At 46.0% G+C, this 20792-nt stretch overlaps 1 protein-coding gene across 18 annotated transcripts in view; it reads left to right on the top strand.

The window, feature by feature from the left end:
* Positions 1 to 20792, top strand: part of INPP4A (inositol polyphosphate-4-phosphatase type I A) — a 132768-nt gene that overhangs the window by 68823 nt on the left and 43153 nt on the right. For all 18 annotated transcript variants that reach the window (XM_070573511.1, XM_070573513.1, XM_070573510.1 and 15 more), the window contains 10 exons: positions 1440 to 1510; positions 2470 to 2678; positions 3345 to 3389; positions 9771 to 9889; positions 12151 to 12267; positions 12550 to 12629; positions 14136 to 14247; positions 15116 to 15206; positions 15661 to 15808; positions 18629 to 18759. In XM_070573511.1, coding sequence (XP_070429612.1) covers positions 2573 to 2678; positions 3345 to 3389; positions 9771 to 9889; positions 12151 to 12267; positions 12550 to 12629; positions 14136 to 14247; positions 15116 to 15206; positions 15661 to 15808; positions 18629 to 18759 — 949 coding nt within the window. In that variant the 5' untranslated portion in view covers positions 1440 to 1510; positions 2470 to 2572. The remainder of the gene's footprint in view (positions 1 to 1439; positions 1511 to 2469; positions 2679 to 3344; positions 3390 to 9770; positions 9890 to 12150; positions 12268 to 12549; positions 12630 to 14135; positions 14248 to 15115; positions 15207 to 15660; positions 15809 to 18628; positions 18760 to 20792) is intronic.

The raw sequence follows: 20792 nt of genomic DNA, 5'->3' as shown, positions 1-20792 counted from the left end.
AGTGCTACAGTAATCATCTTTGGACTATTGGCAAGAATTTTGTTATTGCATACAAATTTTGATAAGTAATGTCAAATTGCTTTCTGAAGTGGTTGTTCCACTCTGAAATGTTATCAACGATGTTGATATAGAGTTTCCTCTAGGTCTGCCAACAAAGCATGTTCTCATTAGAAGAACAAACAAACCTCTTTTGGAGGCCTCCTTTAGGTGATTATAGGTGTATTTAGCATTTCTTTAATTATTGTGAATGGGTTTGGCTACATTTCCAGAATGTTTACCACATGTATTCCTCTTTTATGAATTCATACCTTTTGCTGCTGGCATTGTTAGAGTTTTTTGTTAATTTGTACAAGGACTACTGTAAAATACAGGTATTAGTACTGCAAGTCATTTCCCAGTTTCTTCCCATTTCCTTCCATCATTTTGATTTGTATGCCTTTTGATGTCAGCAAACTGGTGAGTCTTTCCCTTGGTGACTTCCGTGAATGCCTACCCAGGCCCCTGCCCTCTCTACTGAGGTGCCAGGCCAGAGGTCCCTGGGTGCCCCCCAGGGATGAGTAGGAGCACAGTCTGCACAGGAGACTGTTTATCTGGTCATTTACACTGTAGCCCAGGCCGCAGCAGCTTCAGATGCTTGTGCGCTGGGCGCTGAGGTCTGCCCGCATGTCCCACAGCGGTGCTGGGACTGAGTCAGCGCCTGGGTGCTCTGCTCCCTAGAGGGTGCGGGAGACGGGCAGCATCAGTAGGGGTGTAGGAGACTGGTGGAGTTTGCAGAGCCCACTCCTGTTCTTGCACATTTGGTTCTCCCTGCAGCCCCGTGAGATGGGTGCAACTAGCCTCAAAAAGCAGAGCCTCCACTGGGCCCAGCAGCTTCTCCCAGGGCCTGATGTTTGTGAGCGGGAAGACTGGCACTCAGATTCTTATCTCTTCGTTTTCGCTAAACCACATCCTAGCTGCCCAGTAAGCTCTGTGGGGCTGGCCGAGGTTTCGCTGGATCACCCCCAAAGGGAGACTAGGAATGTACACTTTCTGTTTCTCATTCTTTTGGGCTTTGAGCAAAACCTTTGTGGTTTTTTTTTTTTTTTGAAGATGAAGAAGATTTGCCCTGAGCTAACATCTGTGCCAGTCTTTCTCTGTTTTGTATGTGGGTCACTGCTACAGCGTGGCTGCTAATGAGTGGTGTAGGTCTGTGCCCAGAACTGAACCCAGGCCACCGAAGTGGAGTGCACCAAACTTAACCAGTAGGCCACGGGGCCAGCCCCAAAATCTTTGTTTTTGAGCCAGAAGCTTAGATTCGTGTGTGGAACTCAGGGAAATGTAGTAGCTCTTGGCTTCCCCAAATGTCTAAGCATTGAAATTATAACGCAGGCCTTATAATATACATTCTCAAGCACTTCACGTTTGACCAGCTTGTTAAGTTTATAATTTTCCGTTTTTAGATGATGGATCTGGGCGTCCTTCTATGAAGAAATGCCACGTGTCCCTACTGGTCCGAGAACAAACATGTCCAGTAAGTTGCTGGGTGAATTAACTCAAGGGCAGGAACACAGGCCCGTCAGGTGCAAAGGTGTTGACACACTTGAGAAGACAGGGGTGTCTGGATATATGGAGACCTTCGAGAGGGGCGTTTGAATCCAGCCTATTGCTCAGTCTAGTTTTCTTAACTTCTGGAGCTTGGTTCCTTCTAGAGACAGCAGGAAGTGTAGTGTGTAGGGTTGGAAAAACATGAAACTCACTTCTTGCTGCTTAACCCACTTCTTAGAGCAGAATGTGAGTTTGTGCTGAGCCAGAGCATCTATCTGATTCAGCCTGCAGTGGGCACTTTGCCCAGAGACTTCCATATCCACAGCACAGCACTATCCACTGTGGTTAGATGTAGATTATCATGTATGTGTTTTGCAGGAAAGAAAGCCTGAGACCGAGACATGTGAAGTTTCTATAGCTCTGGGAAGAAAGGGGGCAGGTTGGAGATGTGTGCCTCTGCCACTCCACTGTCTCACCATTTTGCTGTAGCCAGTGGGTGGCAAACCTCTTCATGCATCTCTTATCCTTCTAATAGAAGTTGTAGTGAATTGATTTAAAATTTTAAAGATTCTGCGAAACTTGCCAATGGAAAAGCACAATAAAGCAAACAAGAAAAGCCCCAAAGCCATATTTTATGATTATATTTAAACCATCATTTAACGTGACAAATCTTTGTTGGAGAGACCAATTTCTTTACAGGATCCCATGGTCATACCATGTTGGTGTGTGTGTGAGAGAGTGTTGCGGGAGTGGGGGAGGCAGAGGAAGAGATGATTGAAAGGGGCCTGGCTCATCACACTCTCCATCCCTGGCCCCTCACCTGCCAGAGGACCCTGGCTTTGCTGCCTCTTGCCTGTGTTAGGTCACATACTCTCTCCTTGAGAGCACAGTGTCTCTCAGTCACCATCCCAGGGTTTCTTATCAGCTTTTGTTCCTGTTTCTCAGGACTACTGCCACCTTAGGGGATTAGGGCTTGGTGACAGCACTTCCCGGGGAATCAGGCGTGGTCTGACCCAGGAACAGGAAGCACATTATCACCAATGACATCATGACAGCAAGAGAGCACAGCCCTCGCCATGGTGCCAGGGCCCGTGCGATGCAGCGGGCTTCCACCATCGATGTGGCTGCCGACATGCTTGGCCTCTCTCTGGCAGGTAAGCCTCACAGGGCTTGCACCAGGTTCCTGGTATGAGCTCACAGCGCTTGGGTCCCATATACTTGCCTCCGGGGACACCTGGCATCCATCCAGAATGAGCCTACTGTGACTGCTGCAGGCTGGACGGTGCCCTGGTATGGCATCCTTCTGGTTGAATCGGAATGGGGAGAGAGGAGTCAGCCCTCTTCCTGGGAACTGCTCCACTGAAGCCTGCCCGTGGTTTTCCAGTTTGGGTGGGCAGCTGCAGGGCTCATTTGCCAGTAGATGATGTGGGAATGTCCACAGTGCCTCTCTGACGAGTGCCAGGCCAGAATGTAAGCCCCACCTGTTGTAGGTGTATGGACTTGAGGAAGAGGGGTTTTGGTCTTAGTGTCCAAGACTTCTTAGGAATCTCAAAAGCAAAATGTTTAGAAAATGAAGAAATCATCTTGTGTAACAGTTTTGGGGGGGGGGGGGAAGTAGAGTGTTGGGGTTTCTTCCCCTGTAGTGTTATTGAGAAATAATGGACATAGTCACTGTATGAGTTGAGGGTGCACAGCCTGATAGCTTGATTTACATGTATTGTGAAATAATTACACAAATGTGTTAGGTTTTTGCATAAAATCTAAAAGCAGGGAAAAGTTTATTAAGGGTGATTTTTTCCTGTCATTTCTTTTTTATTTAGGAAATATACAAGATCCAGATGAGCCCATTTTAGAATTCAGCTTAGGTAAGTGTCTTTTTGATTTTTTTTAAATATATGTTGCTTAAAAACAAAAACATGACTACTGGCATGAGCTTGTCTCAGAGAACTTGCTGCTGCTGCTGCAGAAGATGAAGCCACGAGGCAGGTGTGGACTTCCTGGGGGTGGGAGGGAGCCTGGGGGCTGTGTGCCTGCAGGACTTGATCTCCAGAACACGTGCTCCCCCCCGACAACAGTGGTGGGGGGGTGGGAGGCGAGCTCATGCAGAGCTGCAGGGACACCCTCCCTTCCATCCTCCTACCTCTCTGGGAGGGGCAGGGAGGGGTGAGGAAACTGGCGTTAGGGCCAGCGTGGTCAGCCCCTGGCTATAAGGCCCTGCATGAGTGAGTTTAGCTCTCTAGCCCTCTGTCCCCTACTCTGTAAATGGAGGCGATGACACCTGCATGCTCTCCCTCTCAAGGAGCATCAGACCAGAGAGTGAACTAAAAACTGTAGTCGAATGTGCCGGCTCCAGGAACAGGAAAGTGGCATTACCGTGGCTTACCCAGGAGGTCGGAGAGCAGAGTGGGTTAGCCACAGATGATGCTGCTCCAGAGCCCGATGCTCTCTGGTGTTCCTCTCCCCTCCCTTCATCCCCCAGATGGTGGGCAGCACTGGTTAGTGGCCTGGTGTCAGTGTCTAGGAGATGTTGTGACATCTTTCATGTCACCTCCTGGGGAGTCACGTGGTCTGGAATCTAGTCCAAACTCTGCTGCAAACTAACTGCACAGCCTTGAGCCTGCTGACTTGACCTTGCTGGACTGCTTTCCTCATTGCTATGTGGCTATACCGCTTGAGAGACAAAGAAGCTCATGATGGTTAAAACAAAACAAAAGGACTTTGACAAATTGCTAAACCCATAAAAATGTAAGTGCATTTTTCTCAAGTTAATATTGAACTCTGATTCAGATGGAATGCTCCTCAGCAAGTTCAGAGGGTTTCCCCAGCCCTGACTGACGGCTGGTCTGCCGTGGGCAGTGAGTATGATGCTGTGTCCTGGAAAGGGAGGTTGCAAGAGAAGAGCCTTTAACCCTGCTGGGGCTCTCACATACTTGCACGCCCCCAACCTAGAACTTTGTTGCTCTTTACAAATTATGATAAACCCAAGAACTTCCAGTTTCACAGCAGAAGAGTGAACATATTTCCATCCCATCATCTCAGACATCTGGAAGAATGAGAACAGAAACACTGAGATATGGTTGGAAACCCCAAAATGTAACCTGGAAGGAGGAAGTAGATGGAGAGGAGATTGATCACACCTCATATCTGTGGGAGTGGTGGCAGCCAAGCAGAAGATTTGTCCCAAAGGCACTGGAGAGATAAGGAGACAAAAGCAGGAGCTTATTGGAAAGTTTGTTAAAGGAAGAGTTTGTGTTCAGGTTTCCACCATTCTCCCTCAGCCATGCAGGAACCAGAGGTTTGTTCTCTCAAGGAACTTCAGAAGCAGAGAGGCTGTGGGCCGGGGTGCATCAGCACACAGGAGAGTGGAGTGAAGGGCCAGACAAAAACAGGGTTAAGTGTAAGTCTGTTGAATAACAAGCTCCCACTTTCGCCCTCCCCAGCCTTCTTCCTCTTGTCCTAATTCTGCCAGGCTCATTCCTCCAGGCAGGAGGCTCTCTCTGTGGAGAAAGTAAGCTGCTCACCCCGATTCCACCCAAAGAGACAGAGAGATGCTGGCTTTCTGGAACCCAACCAGAAGCAGGCTGGCCAGCCACCCCATCACTGTCGTGGAGCCCACCTAGCCCTCCCATGCACACTCACCTTCTAGTACCTCATTCTTAATGGACATTTATTTGTGCACACACAGATTGGCACATGCATGTTGATTGCAGTTTTATTCATAATAGGCAACACTGGAAACAACCCACATGTCCATCAGCAGGAAAATCAACTAACTTTGGTACGTGCATACAATGGAATACCACTCAGCAAGGAAAAGGAGTGAACCAGTAATAGACACAACCACATGGATGAATCTCAAAAGCATTTATGCAAAGTGACATTGGAAACGTGAATTCAGTGAGGCACACCTTTAATATGAGCAGAAAAATATTTTCCACCTAGAATTCTTTACTCAAGCAGACTATGAATCAAATGTGAAGATAGAAAGTAACTTATCTCAGGTATACAGAGATTGAAATTTACTTCCCCCACAGCCTTGCTCTAGAAGTTAGCGGAGGATATGCTGCACCCCAAAGAGGGAATAAACTGAGAAAAAGGAAGACATGGGATCCAGGGAACAGGGCCCAACACGGGCGAGAAGTGAAAGAAATCCCACTTGACCCATAATGTAGCTGTGAATACATAGCTTTAATAATGCAGAATATGGATTTAACAAAACAAAAAAGGTGAGCTAAACTAAATCAGTTTAGAGAGAGGATGAGAGTTGATGTAATTGAATTAAAAATCTCCCGCCTATACTAGAAATCAGGACAGTTCTGAATCTGGCAAATCAAGAACGGTAATGTAGTCACCTTAATTAGGTACTCGGAGAAAGAAATAGCTGTAAAAAGTGGGAGCAAATTTTATGTAAAATGAATTTTGCCACAATTTTTTAAAAAAGGAGAGGAGCAGGAGCCCGATGACTGAATGGTCAAATGTTCTGTTTTAACGTAGAAATCAATTAAAGTTTAAAATTTAAAAAGTATTTATTTTAAAACCTTTAATACAGAAAATGTTAGAGGAAAAGGAAACTCTTATCAGAGAGATCATCACAGTTGGCATTTTGGTATATATCCTTTCACACATTTTTTTCTTTTTTACACCCACACACAGCTATACAGAAATTTTTAATGATTTTTGGTTGTGGAGGTGATGGAATTATTTACAAAAATGCCATCCTAGTGTTCTTAACATGGAGTTTTTCATGTAGCAAAATATCGCTGGCTTCTTTTCGTTTTAATAAACGTGGCGTCTGCCTCATCATTGTGGATGCCTATATAGAATCTATTGTATGGCTGTGCCATATTTATTTTAACCAGTTTCCTATCGATGGATATTTAGTTTTTTCAAATTTGCCATTATAAACACCCCCACAGTGAACATACTTGTACATAAATGTTTCATACATTTTGCTGATTATTTCCTTCTGATAAACTCTTGTGTATAGAATTGCTGAGTCAAATAACGTGCATTTGGAATTTGTTTTACCAGTTTACCTCAACAGATTTATTCAGCTGGGATTACAGATGATCTGGTTGCAGAGACAAGGCATACATATCAGAGATTAATGGTTTCTATGGAAATATGCCAAAAGAGTGGTGTAAGTGATAAACAGAAGGAGATGTGACTGTGGGCTGCTGAGAGAAAGCTTCCTTGGAAGCTGTGGAACTTGAGATAGAAATTAAACATTGGGTGAGATTGAGATAGACTGGGTGGGGGATGAGGCCAGGAAAGAATATCACTTATAGGAAGGCATGTTCTGAGGGTGGCAGTTGGCCCATCAGCCCTTAAACATATCAGTCTTCCTAGCCCTTGGTCACCTATTCTATCTGCCACCACTTGGCTTGAAAGATTCAAATAGTCCAACCTTGCCTAGCTGTGAAGAACCCACAGCTGATGAAAGGGCAAGTGAAAGAGACCAGGCCGTGGGTCACTTAAGGGCATAACTTAAAGGAGGAAGAGCAAGAGGAACAGTCAAATTCCTGATTCCCGCTGAGGCAGACATAGTAGAAGAAATAGAAGAGAACTTTAAAAAATAGTGAAACCTTGAAGCTTCTAAAAGAAAACAAAGGCTAACTCACTCTATGTTTTAGTCTGCTATTGCTGCCAAAATAAATTACCACAATTTCAGCACCTTTAAACAACACAAATTTATCATCTTACGTTCCCTTAGGTCGCAAACCCAATGGACTCAGCTGGGTCTCTGCTCAGAGACTTAACAGCGATCAAAGTATCAGCTGGGCTGCACTCCTTTCTGGGAACTTGAGGAGAGGATCTGTTTCCTTGCTCATTCAGATTGTTGGCAGAATTCAGTTTCTTGTGGTTTGAGGACTGAGGTCCCTATTTCTTTGCTAGTTGTCAGTTGAGGCTAGTTCTCAGTTGATAAAGGCTGCTCACCTTGGCTTGTGGCCACCTTCCTCCATGTTCAAAGCCAGCAGTGACTGCAGGTCGAGTGCCTTTCATACTTTGAACCTCTCCTGCCTCTTCTTCCATTGTCACATATTTCTGACTCACCCTTCCACCTTCCTCTTCTACGTTTAAGAGTTTATGTGATTAGATTAAACCCACCCAGATAATCTAGAATAATTTCCCCAGGTCAGGATCTATGACCTTAATCATATCTATGAAGTCCTTTTTGCCTGTAATGTAATATATGCACAGGTTCCAGGCATTAGGACGTGGGTATTTTTTTTGCGAGGGTGGGAAGGGACATTTTTCTGCCTACCACTCTCTAAAATTAAAAATGGGATAAATTGGACTTCATCAAAATGAGAAATTACTGTCCTTCAAAACATGCCATTAAGAAAATGAGTAGATAAACCCAGACTGGGAAAAAAATATTCACAACACATGTACCTCACAAAGGACAGATCCAGAATAGAATGCTTACAAGTCAACAATAAAATAGTTAACAATCTAGTTTTAGAATGAGTAAAAGACTTGAGCAGACTCCTGACAAAAGAAGTTATAAAAATGAATAGTAAACACGTGGTGAAAAGATGCTTATTAGTCATCACGGAAGTACAGATTAAAGCACATCCATTAGAACAACTAAAATAAAGATGAACCCCGCCCCATTCTTAGGTGCTTATGCAAAAGAGATAAAAACCTGTGTTCCCAAAAAGACATGAACAAGAATGTTTATGGCACCTTTATTTATAACGGGTCAAAACTGGAAAAAACCCAAATGTCCATTAACAGTAGAATGGATAAATAAATTTTGGTACTTTCATACAATGGAATATAACTCATCAATTTAAAAAAAAATGAATTATCAATACATATAGCAATATAGATGAATCTCAAAAACATTCCGTTTATATGAAATTCAAGAACAGACAAAAGTGGTAGAAATCCGAAAGTGGTCACAGAGGTAAGAGAATTGACGGGAAAGTACGACGGAGAACTTTCTAGTCTGATGGAAGAAGTTCTCTACTTTTTTGATGATAGTTACATGGGTGTATATGACTGGAAAAACTCATTGAACTGAAAGCTTGAGCTCTTTGTATTTTATTATAACCAATAAATAATGAAAATTTGTACAGATACGTGAGAAGATACTACGGAGATAATCTGAGAACCAAAATTAGTATTTTGAAGTAAAAATCAATTTCTGAATTTTAAATCACCAGTGAGCATTTTAAAAAATCGAATGAGAATGGTGAGGGCAGGAATGACAGAGTGAGGACCTCCAGAAATCCTTTCCACCATTAAGGCGGTGAGAACACTGGCAAAAGTGGTCAAAATCCATCGTTTCAAAACTCTGGAAATTCGCCAGAGGCTTCCTGCCCTCTGGGGAGCGTTTACTGCCCCTCGGAAAAGGCTAGTTATTTCTACTGGTATTGAGCTTTGATTTGCCATATATTTCATCAACTCCAAGATGAAAATTTCTATGTTTTAATATGTTTAATTAGAAAGTGTGTTAAAATCCACAGCATATCATGGTCTAATGGTAGTGGATCTTTTTTTTTCCGTAGTGCATTTTACAACAGGTAGCATGTTAGATTCAATGAAGTTTGATCATTTTTCCTGTGGGTCACTTCTGTGATAGAATTACCTGAGTCTTATAGTCTATTTCAGAATGCTTAGTAGGATAAATTCTCCAACTGAAACAGTTCTACAGGGTACCTTTAGTTCTGAAAAGTAACATTTTTTTGTAATCTTGCATTGGATATGAATCTCATAAGGAGAAAAAATGAGCAGTGACTTCGTTTTTTAAAAAAGCTTTGTTTATTTTGCTATAGAATTTTACTTTGCTCCCAACATCCATCCACACAGAGACCTGTGAGGCACTATAAGCTTAGGGCTGTCCCCGCAGTCATAGGATACAGGCATGTGTAGCCGTATCTTGATTTCATAGCCTCCGCAGCTGCTTAGCTCAAGTGGCCATAAGTTCAATTAGTTACTAAGGTCAAACTTTGTGGGTCAGACCCTGTTGAGATTGTTGGCTTTGTGCTCCGTTCCATGGACGTAGAAATCCCCCTCCAGCCATCCACAGGCAAGTGTGGCATGGCTGTCATGAGGAATGGGGGAAGGAGGTGGAAGAAGAAGACACTGTTTCTTACCTCTGTGTGACAGCTGACAATGTGATCGTCTCATCCCTTTGTGTGTCATTTTTTTTTGCTGTCTTTGAGTATGTTTGGAACAGAGAATTAACCAGAGCTTGATTTTGAAGGATTCATTTCTTTCCCATCTTGATTCTCTAGCTTGCAGTGAGCTGCATACTCCGTCACTAGATCGAAAACCAAATAGTTTTGTAGCAGTGAGTGTAACTACCCCTCCTCAGGCATTCTGGACGAAGCACGCACAAACGGAGATCATCGAGGTGGGTGCTGCCGGCCCCGTCCTCCGGTCCCTGCATCGGGCTCTGGTGGTGGGGTGGCCTGTGGGAGGGCTGTTCAGGGAGCTGAGCACCTGGAGCTGCAGTGATGTTTATGTGAATTTTGTTGCTGTTTTTCCGCGGGTTTTCAGTACACTGATATTTTTCATCACACTTACTCATCTGGATGGCATTTATAATTGCCATAGCCTTTACAATTATTGATTAGCGAGTGGCTAGTTATTTTTGAAAAATGATTCTGTAAGGTTGATTGCATTTTAAGAGGTAAGACCTAATTCTTCCTTGTCACTTCTGGTTAGCTGCTACTTTTAGAGAACTGTTCTTGTTAATCAAAGTTTGGAGAGTATTAACTATTAACCATCCTTCTCACCAGGGCATACTCTTATTTGTATTGGTTTTTATCTTTAAAGATTTTTGAGTTGTGTGTTACATGTTTACTTTTTATGTTAAGTTACATGATATACCTTCACTGAGGAAATTTTATAAAATCTTTTTAGATAATTGAGCACATTACATAAGTTATGAAACTAAGTGTAGGAGTTGCTGGTGTGAGATTCTGCAGGGTTCTATTTGTGATGTGAGCTTCTCTGTGAGTTAGGTGTCTCAAGCACACTTAAACTGAATTTCCACCTCTTCCCTAGATTTACATTTTGGAGGATAGATCATCCTTTTTCATTCTCTTGGAAACTTATTTCCAAGTTCAAGCCAACAGTTCTGTTTTCTAAGCCTTTGTTGAGTACTGCCTACACATCAAGCACAGTGCTGGGTGCTGGGTATGATACAAAGACCGCTGGGGCGCAGTCCCTGCCCTCGAGGAGTTTACCATCTGTGGGTGGGGAGCGTAAGTGAACGTGGCTCCATCTCTACACTGCAGAGTGTGGGAAGTGTTAGAGAGATGAGGATAGCACCAGGAGGCTGGGATCTCATCCAGCTCTGAGGATCAGAGGAAGCTTCCTGTGGTGGGGCTTAGTGAGATTCTGAGAGAATAGGTCTGGGGTAGGGCCCAAGACTCTGCATTTACACAAGCTCCGAGGTGATGCCCATGCTGCCAGTCTGGGGACCACATGTGGAGGAGCGTGCCAGAGTTCTGTGGTAACTATGCGAAGGCATGGCAATAGGAGAGCATCATGTGCGTTTGGAGAAGAACTTCATCCTGTTCCGTGTGTGCAAACGCATAAGTGGGGGAGTGGAAGCCTTGAATGTCAGGCTAGGGAGTTTGTAATGGGCTAGTGCAGGCTTTTATGTGGGGGAGTCACCTGATTGGCTGTGTTTCAGAGAGGTCCTAACTCAAATGGTCAGACAGTCTTGAGGGAGCCATGCAGGACCTGGCTGGTGGTGGAAAAGAGTGGAAAGAAAGGGTGCTTGTGAGAGAGGCTCTGGAGGTGGCTCTTGCAGGAGGAGTTCATCTTTCCTGGGGGTTGAGAGCCAAGGAGAAGAGGGCAGATGCTCAGGTTTATAGCCTCCTTGGTAACCAAGGGTGGATGGAGGGAGAGGTTCAGCCCCAGCAGGCCACTCAGGAGGGGCTGCGCAGCAGGTGCTGAGAGACTGGATTTGGAGCTGCAGAGGGAACATAGCCAGAGGCATGGACCCCAGGGCAGGTGCAAACAGGAACCGTTAACCGTTTGGCTGAGGAAGTTAACCACTGCCTGAGAAAGAGAATATGGTATTATAGGCCTCTGTAGGAGGGTAGGGCTAAGCTGCCGGGAAATGGCCACCTAGGATCGAGAAATTAGCAACTGGTCCTCAGAAAAGGAGAGCCTTACAAAAGTCAGGCCTTAATTATTCCAAACCCAGGAGTCTAGGAATAAGAAATGACTTAAGCCGTTCATTTCCTCTTTCATCTGCCTGTTTATATATCTTAAAGAAACAACCCAAAGTAGAAGGTCCAAAAACATAACTCCTCTAAAGTTGTAAGACTAAGAATATATGTGGACATTCATCTTGCTTCAATTTTATAACATCACTCCTACTGAGTGAGAAGCCCTTAGAATGAGCCCTTGGCCACAGCTTGTGTGTTGGGCCCATTTGTTGTTCCGGGATCTGGAAAGGTCTGTGTCAGACAGCTTTGTCCTTTTTGGAAAGTAGGTGTTGGGTTGTGTACATCCGTTTAAGCCGTCTTTAGCATTTCTGTTGATCCCAGTTTGTAGGAATGTTAGTTTATCATTCTGAAAATGTTGATGTATTTTAAAAGCATTTACTTTAAAAAATCCAACTATATATTCTGGTTATTTTCTTTTCTATTCTAGGGAACCAACAATCCTATATTTCTAAGCAGTATTGCCTTCTTTCAAGACTCTCTTATCAATCAGATGACGCAAATCAAACTCTCCGTGTATGATGTCAAAGATAGATCTCAGGGAACAGTTAAGTAACGTGGTTTGTGGGATTTTCCTCCCTTTTTTAAAGTTCTGTGATCATTTGAAAGAGAGTTGAACACAAGATAGACTTCACTACTGGCTCACAAATTAACAAATGTCCAAACATGTTTGTCTTTAGGAATTTCTTTCTGAGTGTCTCTGTTGGGCTCCTGAGATGAGGGTCAGGTGTGTTGTGGGACCCAGCCAGCTGGACTCCCTGGGGCCTGGTAATTGGAGCAGAGACAAAGTGAGCACACTAATGCTGTCTCTCTCCTCCTCCTTCCTCAGATGTATTTACTGGGCTCTGGAACATTTGTTGTCAAAGATCTGCTCCAGGACAGTCATCATAGGTTGCATTTAACACTAAGGTTGGTATTTAATTTTGTTCCTTTGAAAGGATCTGCAATTGTGAGGTTCAGGGACAGGTGGGGAAAGGCTCCATTTCCTATACGGAGAGAGCACCCTGCCACCTCCCAGGGGCCAGTCTAAGCGGGGAAGGTGCTTGTCCATCGAGGCAAGATAAAAAACTCAGCCTGTCAGAGGGCCTGATGGAAATGTGGGGCATCCGTGGGAAATAGGAGCACACCCTACTCAGACCGAAAGGAAAACCTAGACACCTATCTGATAAGACTCAAGGTACTTGTCTGTTATGTGTCCCCTCCCCAGCAGAATGTCATCTCCTGGAGAGCAGAGATTTTTGTGAAGATGAAAGATGTCAAGATGTCAACCCTTCCCACATTCATTTTAGGGGCAATTCCCACCCAAACCCTGACATGGTGTTCGTTTTTTTCCAAAATAATGTAAAAATTGGAACAATAGTCCAAAGTAGCAAAGAAAATTTTGACAGAGGTGGTGAATTCCCTGCTAGATAGTTCAACATTCTGAAGCTGCGGTGATGACAATGTTGCAGGCTTTGGACAGGCGAGAGCCCTGCAGCATCCTTTGTGTGTGAGAGCCTCACTCAGCCTGAAGGAGGAGTCTGGGGAAAGGAGAGGGTCGCACGGTGAGGGGGGCTGTCAGAGAAGAACACTCAGGTGCAGCACGTGCCAGAAGTAATTCCACTTGGATTAGAGTTAAGTGTGAGAAATGGACGTTATCCTGTTTAAAAGGAGCTAAAGATGCCTATTGAACAGATAGCATGGGAAGGACTTTTCCGCGCATGAGAACGATGAGAGAAAGTCACAAAGGAAATGGTCAGTAGATGTGACCACGGAAAAATTTAGAACCTGGCTAAGGCAGACATCTTAAATAAAAAGCCTGAGGCTTCAGGGTGTCCCTGGGGCTTCCCTGGATGAATCAGATGGGCCTGGGCAGTGTGCAGCCACCCTGAAGGGTCTCAGGTGAAGCTGACTGGGGCTAGAGTAGCATCAGCTGTGTCATGTCAGGATTCAGAGGCTTTGGGAAACTCTGGGGACCTTGGCTTATTTGGGGTCCAGGCCTAGGCCTTGAAGCTAATCAAAGCTTGAAGGTGAGGTGGGAAGGAGCAGAAAGGGGTCCAGTGGCAGAAGAAGGTGCCCTCCAGTTGTCATTCCAGGGTATGTCCCCATAACTCTCTGCGGCAGGGGTCAGCCCAGGGCCTGAGGGGCGCCTCCCAAGCAAGCATTGACTCCTCCCCTCCGACTCCACCAGGCACGTCCATACTTCTCTGTGGTGGTTGATCCCTTCTCAGATGCAGTCCTCCTCTCTGCCCCCATGGTGTCCTTGTCTGTGTCCCCAGAGCTTGTGCATGCAGTGAATGCTCACTGACTGACCAACTGGCTGGATCCTGGTGCCCACAGGACCCCCCACTACCCCAGGATGGCTGAGCTTTGCATTTAAGCAGAAAATGAAGCACTGTCACGCCACCGCTTGCTAAAGCACATTGCTCGTTGCAGGTCTGCAGAGAGTGACCGCGTGGGTAACATCACTGTGATCGGCTGGCAAATGGAGGAGAAGTCAGACCAGCGGCCCCCTGTGACCCGGTCTCTGGACACCGTCAATGGGAGGGTGAGCACACCGCCTTCCTGCTCTCCATTAGGAGTGGGAGGAGTAGGTGGACTTGCCTCTGTGCTCAGGGAAGGGCAGGGCAGGGCCTGCTGCTTGATGCTGCCTCCAGAGGACGTGTCCTCCAGGCACTTCTCAAAGTAGAGAGGAAGCAGCCCCTCAGGGAGCAGGCCCCTCTGCTCTGACCATGCTGGCCACCGCCAGGGAGCGGGCGGAGCGAGTGGGCGGGCGCCTGGCCTCAGAAGCTGCAGTCAGGCGGGGAGGGAGGGCTTGTGGGGGTGTGAGATGGGCCCCAGAGCATCTGTGATGTTTTGTTAAGATGTTCCTCCCAGACAACAGGTGCCACGCTCGCCTTAACGCACACTCAGTGCTGCACCCCTCCTCTCACACATCCTCTTTTCCTCTCCACCTCCCTCACTCTTTCTCCCTCACCCTCTCTCCCACGCCCTCTCTCACACACATACTCGGTGCTCTCAAACTAGAATTCTAATTTAGGAACCTGAACACTGGTAAGTAGTCATTATTGTAAAATACAGAGGTATCTCATTTTACCCAAAATAAGCCCAGAACGTCAGCTCTGGAAATATTCCTGGGCAACGTCTGCTCCCGCCCCTTCGTTTTACACATCAGAACCCTGAAACACAAGGTGAAGAGACTTTGTCGAAAGACACGCATTTCTAGAAAATTCTGTGTGCGTGGAACGTGTTCTGTATACCGGGAGGTGGATTGGTTTGTGGCTGGGTGGAGTATTTACTGCGGAGTTCGTGGTGGGTGGTAATTTGGAGAGTTCTTTTGTGGTGTACTCAGGCCACCCTCCTCCTGAGTCCTCTGCTCTCACGGGTTTCTTGTGCCCCTCTGTACGTGTTATTAGATGGTTCTGCCTGTTGATGAGAGCTTGACCGAGGCCTTGGGAATCCGATCCAAATATGCTTCTTTGCGAAAAGACACTTTACTGAAATCGGGTGAGCAGCTTCCTCCGTTGGTACTCGTGCCACTCTTGTGAGTGTCTGCTCGGGCCGTGGTCATCCTTCCTCCCCTCCCGTTCTATATGTCACCTCCCTACTGCCCGCGTTCTTTGTGCCAGCATATGGAGAGTTAGGAGTACTCCAAGGAAGGGGGCCCCTCCCTCTTTTCACGCCCTGTTGTTTAGTGTTGGGTTTGGTGACTGACAGCCTCCCAGCCCCTCAGACTTTAGAGGTCGTTACACATTCTGGGCAAGAAGATTGCATATTATGGGGGAGAAGCGTTCAGGCTCAGTTGATTGGTGGGTTTTTGGTTTAAATGTCTTAATTCCATTGAGATGAACAGTAAGAAGGCTTGAAGGTGTCAGCAGCACTGAGGGCCTGGGGAGGAGGCCGCACGTGCAGGTCTGCCGCCAGCTCTCACAGCCCCTGTCTCCCCTGAATTCCCCTGCAGTATTCGGTGGCGCCATCTGCCGCATGTACCGGTTCCCCACCACCGACGGCAACCACCTGAGGATCCTGGAGCAGATGGCGGAGAGTGTGCTCTCCTTGCACGTGCCCCGGCAGTTTGTGAAGCTCCTGCTGGAAGAAGATGCGGCCAGGTGAGTAGCCGACCACCCATCACCCCCACGTCATGTGCCCCTTCCTTTCTTGAAAGCTCTGAGATAAGGTGGGTAGAGCCCTGGCCTCAGTCCAGGATGCAAACCCAGCCTGTGCCACTTGCCTGCTCTGTGGCCTGGGCCTGCCAAAGCCTCAGATTGTTCATCTGTATCCCGGCATCCCTGTGTGAGGACTTCACAAGATAACATGCCTGAAGCACCAGCTGTGTGCCCAGCACTCAGTACCTGCTCCCTTCCCTTCTCTCCTTTCCCCTTTCACCTGGCCTTAGAAAGTTAGAAATACAGTCACGTGCCTCATAATGACACTTTGGTCAACGAGAGACTGCGTATACGACGGTGGTCCCGTAAGATTAGTACCATGTAGCCTAGGTGTGTAGTAGGCTACACCATCTAGGTTTGTGTAAGTGCACTCTATGACGTCCACACAATGACAAAACCACCTAACAACGCATTTCTCAGATTATATCCCATTGTTAAGTGATGGCGTGACTGTATCTGGTCATTCTTTGGTGATAGCTGCCTGGGTCACTGCTTTCCTAGGGTACCACAGCGAGCGATACGGGCTCCAGAAGGCTACGTGTGCACTCTGGTCCTCTACATCTCTCAGCCCAGGGCGTGTTTCCTTGATCCTGAGGCAGAGAAGGCCTGAGAGGTGGGGCCGGCATTGCAGATTATGTCTCCCATCGGCCTCAGACTCTCATTTCTACTCCTTGTCATAAAACGATGTTAATTGTAAACAGAATATAATAGAAGCATGAGAGGAAACAATGCAGTCAGAATTCTGCTGTTTTAATAGAGCTATTTTGTTTTAATTTTTTGTCTTAAAAAATATTCTAACTTAGAAAAATGACAAGAATAATGCAATGAGCTGCTTTCTCCCTCTCTACATAGTTTATAGAGTGATTTTAATTTTTAAAAATTCCCCTTCAGCTTTTCCATATTTGTATGTATTTATCTGGCTACCATCTACTTCTCCATTATCTTCAGTTTTGTGTTATAATTTTTACTTATGGCCTAATTTCCCATTATTCAGTGTACTCTAACTTTGAAGAGTTCATTCATCTACCAAGTGCTGTGGTTCTGAGGGTTTTGTTGTTGTTGTTGTTTTTCACACCCGCCGTGTGGCTGGCGCTGTGCTCAGCGTGGGAGGCTTCTTGATGAGCGACACAGACCGTGGGAGACAGTCAGTAACGGAGAACTGGGGGCCACACACAGCGCCCTGATGTGTTCAGTGGTGTGCGGAAATTAAAAGGGGGCTGTGAGAAGGAGGAGGTGGTCTGGGCAGGCCTCCGTGCGACTGTGACATTAAGCTGACACACAAAGCGTAAGAAGGAGCCACATGAAGCGGACAGGCAAAGACATCCAGAGAGAGGGGCCAGCAGTAGCTGAGGCTGGCAGGCCTGTGTGCTCACCAGCAGACCCGGGGCAGTGGGGCCAGTTGGCTACGGCGAGCAAGGACGTAGATCTCACCGCAGCCTTGCCTGTCCTTGGCGTTCTGCCACATTGATTTTGCTAACTTAATAAAATGGTGCAACTCTTTTTTAACTTCAGACAATTTGGTAGAGTCCTAAAAACTTTTCTAAAATTAGCTTTTTTTTTTTCCTCAAAGGAAAATGTGCATAGTATAAAAAGCCAAATAGTGCCAGAAGGCTTTTAACAAAAACATGAGCCTTGGAGACCTCTCCTTTCTGATCTACTTCTCAGAAACAGCCACTTTTAGCCATTTTAGTGTTTACTGCTGTGTTTTTAAATATATGGGTGGCGTACTCTCTTCCTTAATGAATTTCAGGGATTAGCTGATATCTTGTGATGAAGCTTTTAGGTCCTTTGTACTTTCCATTCCCCATTTTCCTAATATGGTTATCCCTTTTTTTCCCTAATCCATCTTGTGTTTTCATTATTCTGATTATGTCGCTATTTTACTGCTGAGCTAAGACGTTTATATTTCACTTCTTACACAGCTTTTACTTTTCTGAACATAAAGCCTCTTTTTCTTTCTCCTCTTCCCCCATTCCCTTCTCCTCCCCCCATGACACTTTTAGAGTTAGTTCATTACTTACGTAGACGGAGAAAAGAAGCCTAGCTAGAGTCACCAGCTCCCCATGGTCCTTGTCCCATACCTAAAAAGGACAACATTGAAACCGAAAGGGCCAGATGACCGTGGCAGGAGCTGTGGGCCCCCATTGCTGAGCAGCCAGCTGTAGACTGCAGCCGAGCAGGTTATGTTCTGCAGCTGTTCTTAAGGGAGGCAGGGAGCCCCATTCCTCACCAGAACCAGGGAGGCAGTGAGAAACTGTCTCATGACAGCCCCCGGGGGAGATTGAGAGGGGAGGCGGGGATGGCTCCGTAGCAGCTGCTCACAGGCCTGCAATGCTCTCGTGTCCCGGGAGGGTCCTATATCATTCTGTCCTGCCCATACTCAGGCGGGCTGTGTTGAAGCCTTTGCCTATGCGGCCTTTGTGGACACAGGCAAGGGGCTGCTCCCCTACAGCCTCTCTCCCCTCCCCTCCTCCACTTAGTTTTCCTTGAACGTTTGACTGAGTTTCTCTGAAAAGCTTCTCTCTGCGCTTTTTCACACAGTCAGTGGTCTCCCTTTCATAGAGCCATTCCTCCTGGAGCAGGCTGTCCCCCTGCCCCGCTGCTCACCCTTTAGACTTGCAGGGTGGGTAGCTGTTGTCCTGGGTCCTCCCTGGGTGTCAGTGATGCTTCCGTGCACGTGTTGTTCTCTGGGGTGCCTGGGACTCCTGTGGCTCTCCAGGGCAGCCAGCCGGCCCCACGGCCTGACGTGTGGTCTTCTTGCAGGGTGTGTGAACTGGAGGAGTTGGGGGATCTGTCCCCTTGCTGGGAGAGCCTCCGACGCCAGATTGTCACTCAGTATCAGACTATCATCCTCATATACCAGGAGAACCTGACCGACCTCCATCAGTACAAAGGTGGGTGCCAGGTCTTGTCCTCATCACGGCACACATGCTCTCCATTTTCCTGGCTAGGAATCTGCAACCCAAGGTCGCTCAAATACTCTCACTGACAGACATGCTAATGGACTTTTAAAAATAGATTCTTGTGTAGGTGTGAATTCTTTCCAATATGGATTTTTCAGATCTTAATGAGGAAGACATCTGTGAATTGCCTTGACAGTTCCTTCTGTGGTGTCATCTGCCAAAACAACCGCCGTAGGACGAAATTTAGGGACACAAAATCACAGGTTCTTGGTTCCTTTGATTTCTTCATCTTGGTCTGATATCAGTGAAATGACCAAAAGGATGTAGGCCATTTACCTTGAGACAAAGCAGTTTTCTAGATTTTCCAGTTTAAATATTCAATAGTCCTTTTATTGAACATATAAGTTGTCTGAATGGGACTCTCCATTTTAAGGCTTAGAAGAGAAAGTGAAGTGCAGACACCTCACCTTTTCTTCTTGAAAGATGCCATTTGATTTTCAAAACACTTCTCTGGGTAGATTTATTTTTTTATTTTTATTCTTTTGAGGAAGATTAACCCTGAGCTAACATCTACCGCCAATCCTCCTCTTTTTTTGCAGAGGAAGACTTGCCCTGAGCTCGCATCCGTGCCCATCTTCCTCTACTTTATATGTGGGATGCCTGCCACAGCATGGTTTGACAAACGGTGCCATGTCTGCACCCGGGATGCGAACCAGCGAACCCCGGGCCGCTGAAGCGGACCGTGCAAACTTAACCCCTGCACTACCAGGCTGGCCCCTGGGTAGATTTTGAAGACTTGTCATAACTCCATACCCTTTTTATTGCCTTTTTCCTTTCTTTATTTTGTTTTTTCGTTACTTCATTCTCTATCTTTAGATTCTTCCCTCCTTCTCCTCTACATAATGGAATTTTAGGATTTAAGGAGATTAATATGGTTTTGACACGGAACATAAACCTGTCCATGAACTTGGCTGGGCCAAATACAAGCATGACAACAAGACAGGGTGCCCTGGTTTTGGTTTGAATCTCAAGAATGGCTCTAAGTGCATTTGTAAGAGAAATGGCAGTGTTTGCCTGAAGGAACTTAGGGACCCATCCACGCTTGGATGCCTGTTATCTGAGAAAGTCTGAAACCCACACACTTTGAGTTTTCTGGAGCAGAGCTTCTCAAATGTCAGTGTGCACCTAAATCCCCAGAGAATCTTGTTAAAATGCAGACCTGGGATTTTGCATTTTGAACGGGCTCCTGGGATGCCCAAGCTGCTGATCAATCTGTGGGCCACCCCTTAAGTATTAGGCTCTAGAGAAGAAGCTCATGTGACAAATGCCAGACAGACGCTGCTGGTCTGCAGTTTGTATACTGACAAAATAAGTGTACCTTTTTCACTAGAGGGAATGTTTATTTTTTCTATCCTTCTGTCAGTTTAATTTGTAATCCCTCTCTTTTCAAGGCAGGTGGTTCTTCACTTTATTAGTTATGGATTCTGATTATAGAGATAAAATTGTCGATGTATGTTACAAAACATTATCCAGCCTCCTTAACTCCCTGGTTGTAAAGAAGGGAACAAGTGTGAGTGTGTTTCAGAGGGCCAGAATCCCTGCTGTGTAGCATTTATTCACCTTGATAGACCTGGGTGATAAGCAGACCTCTTCATCATGTTTCAGAATTGAGATGTGTTGCTCTGGTTGAACCAATTTCTTAGATCTTGGATGATGGCAGTCTCTGGAGTTGGAGCAGGCACTTCCTGGCATGGACCCGTTTGCTCTTTATAATTGTGTTGATGTCGTGTTGCACAAAATCAAGTCTTTGTGTTAGACCTCCCCGTTGAGAGCTGAATCGTGGTAAGGCACAGGACCATTGCCATAGCCTCCTGAAGCTGCTTCTCCCTGGCTCCGCTCACTACCTAAGCACCCAGAACCAGTTTCGTGGCCAGCGAGCTGCCCTCCCTTCAACGTTTCACCCACCTGCTCTCTGGAAATGAAATGTGTTCATGGGAAACTCGGAATTTTCTGGACCACTCCCA

Source organism: Equus przewalskii, chromosome 14, assembly GCF_037783145.1.
Source record: "Equus przewalskii isolate Varuska chromosome 14, EquPr2, whole genome shotgun sequence".
Taxonomy (NCBI): domain Eukaryota; kingdom Metazoa; phylum Chordata; class Mammalia; order Perissodactyla; family Equidae; genus Equus; species Equus przewalskii.
The sequence above is the reverse complement of the archived record's forward strand: the minus strand, read 5'-3'. Positions and strand labels throughout refer to the sequence as shown.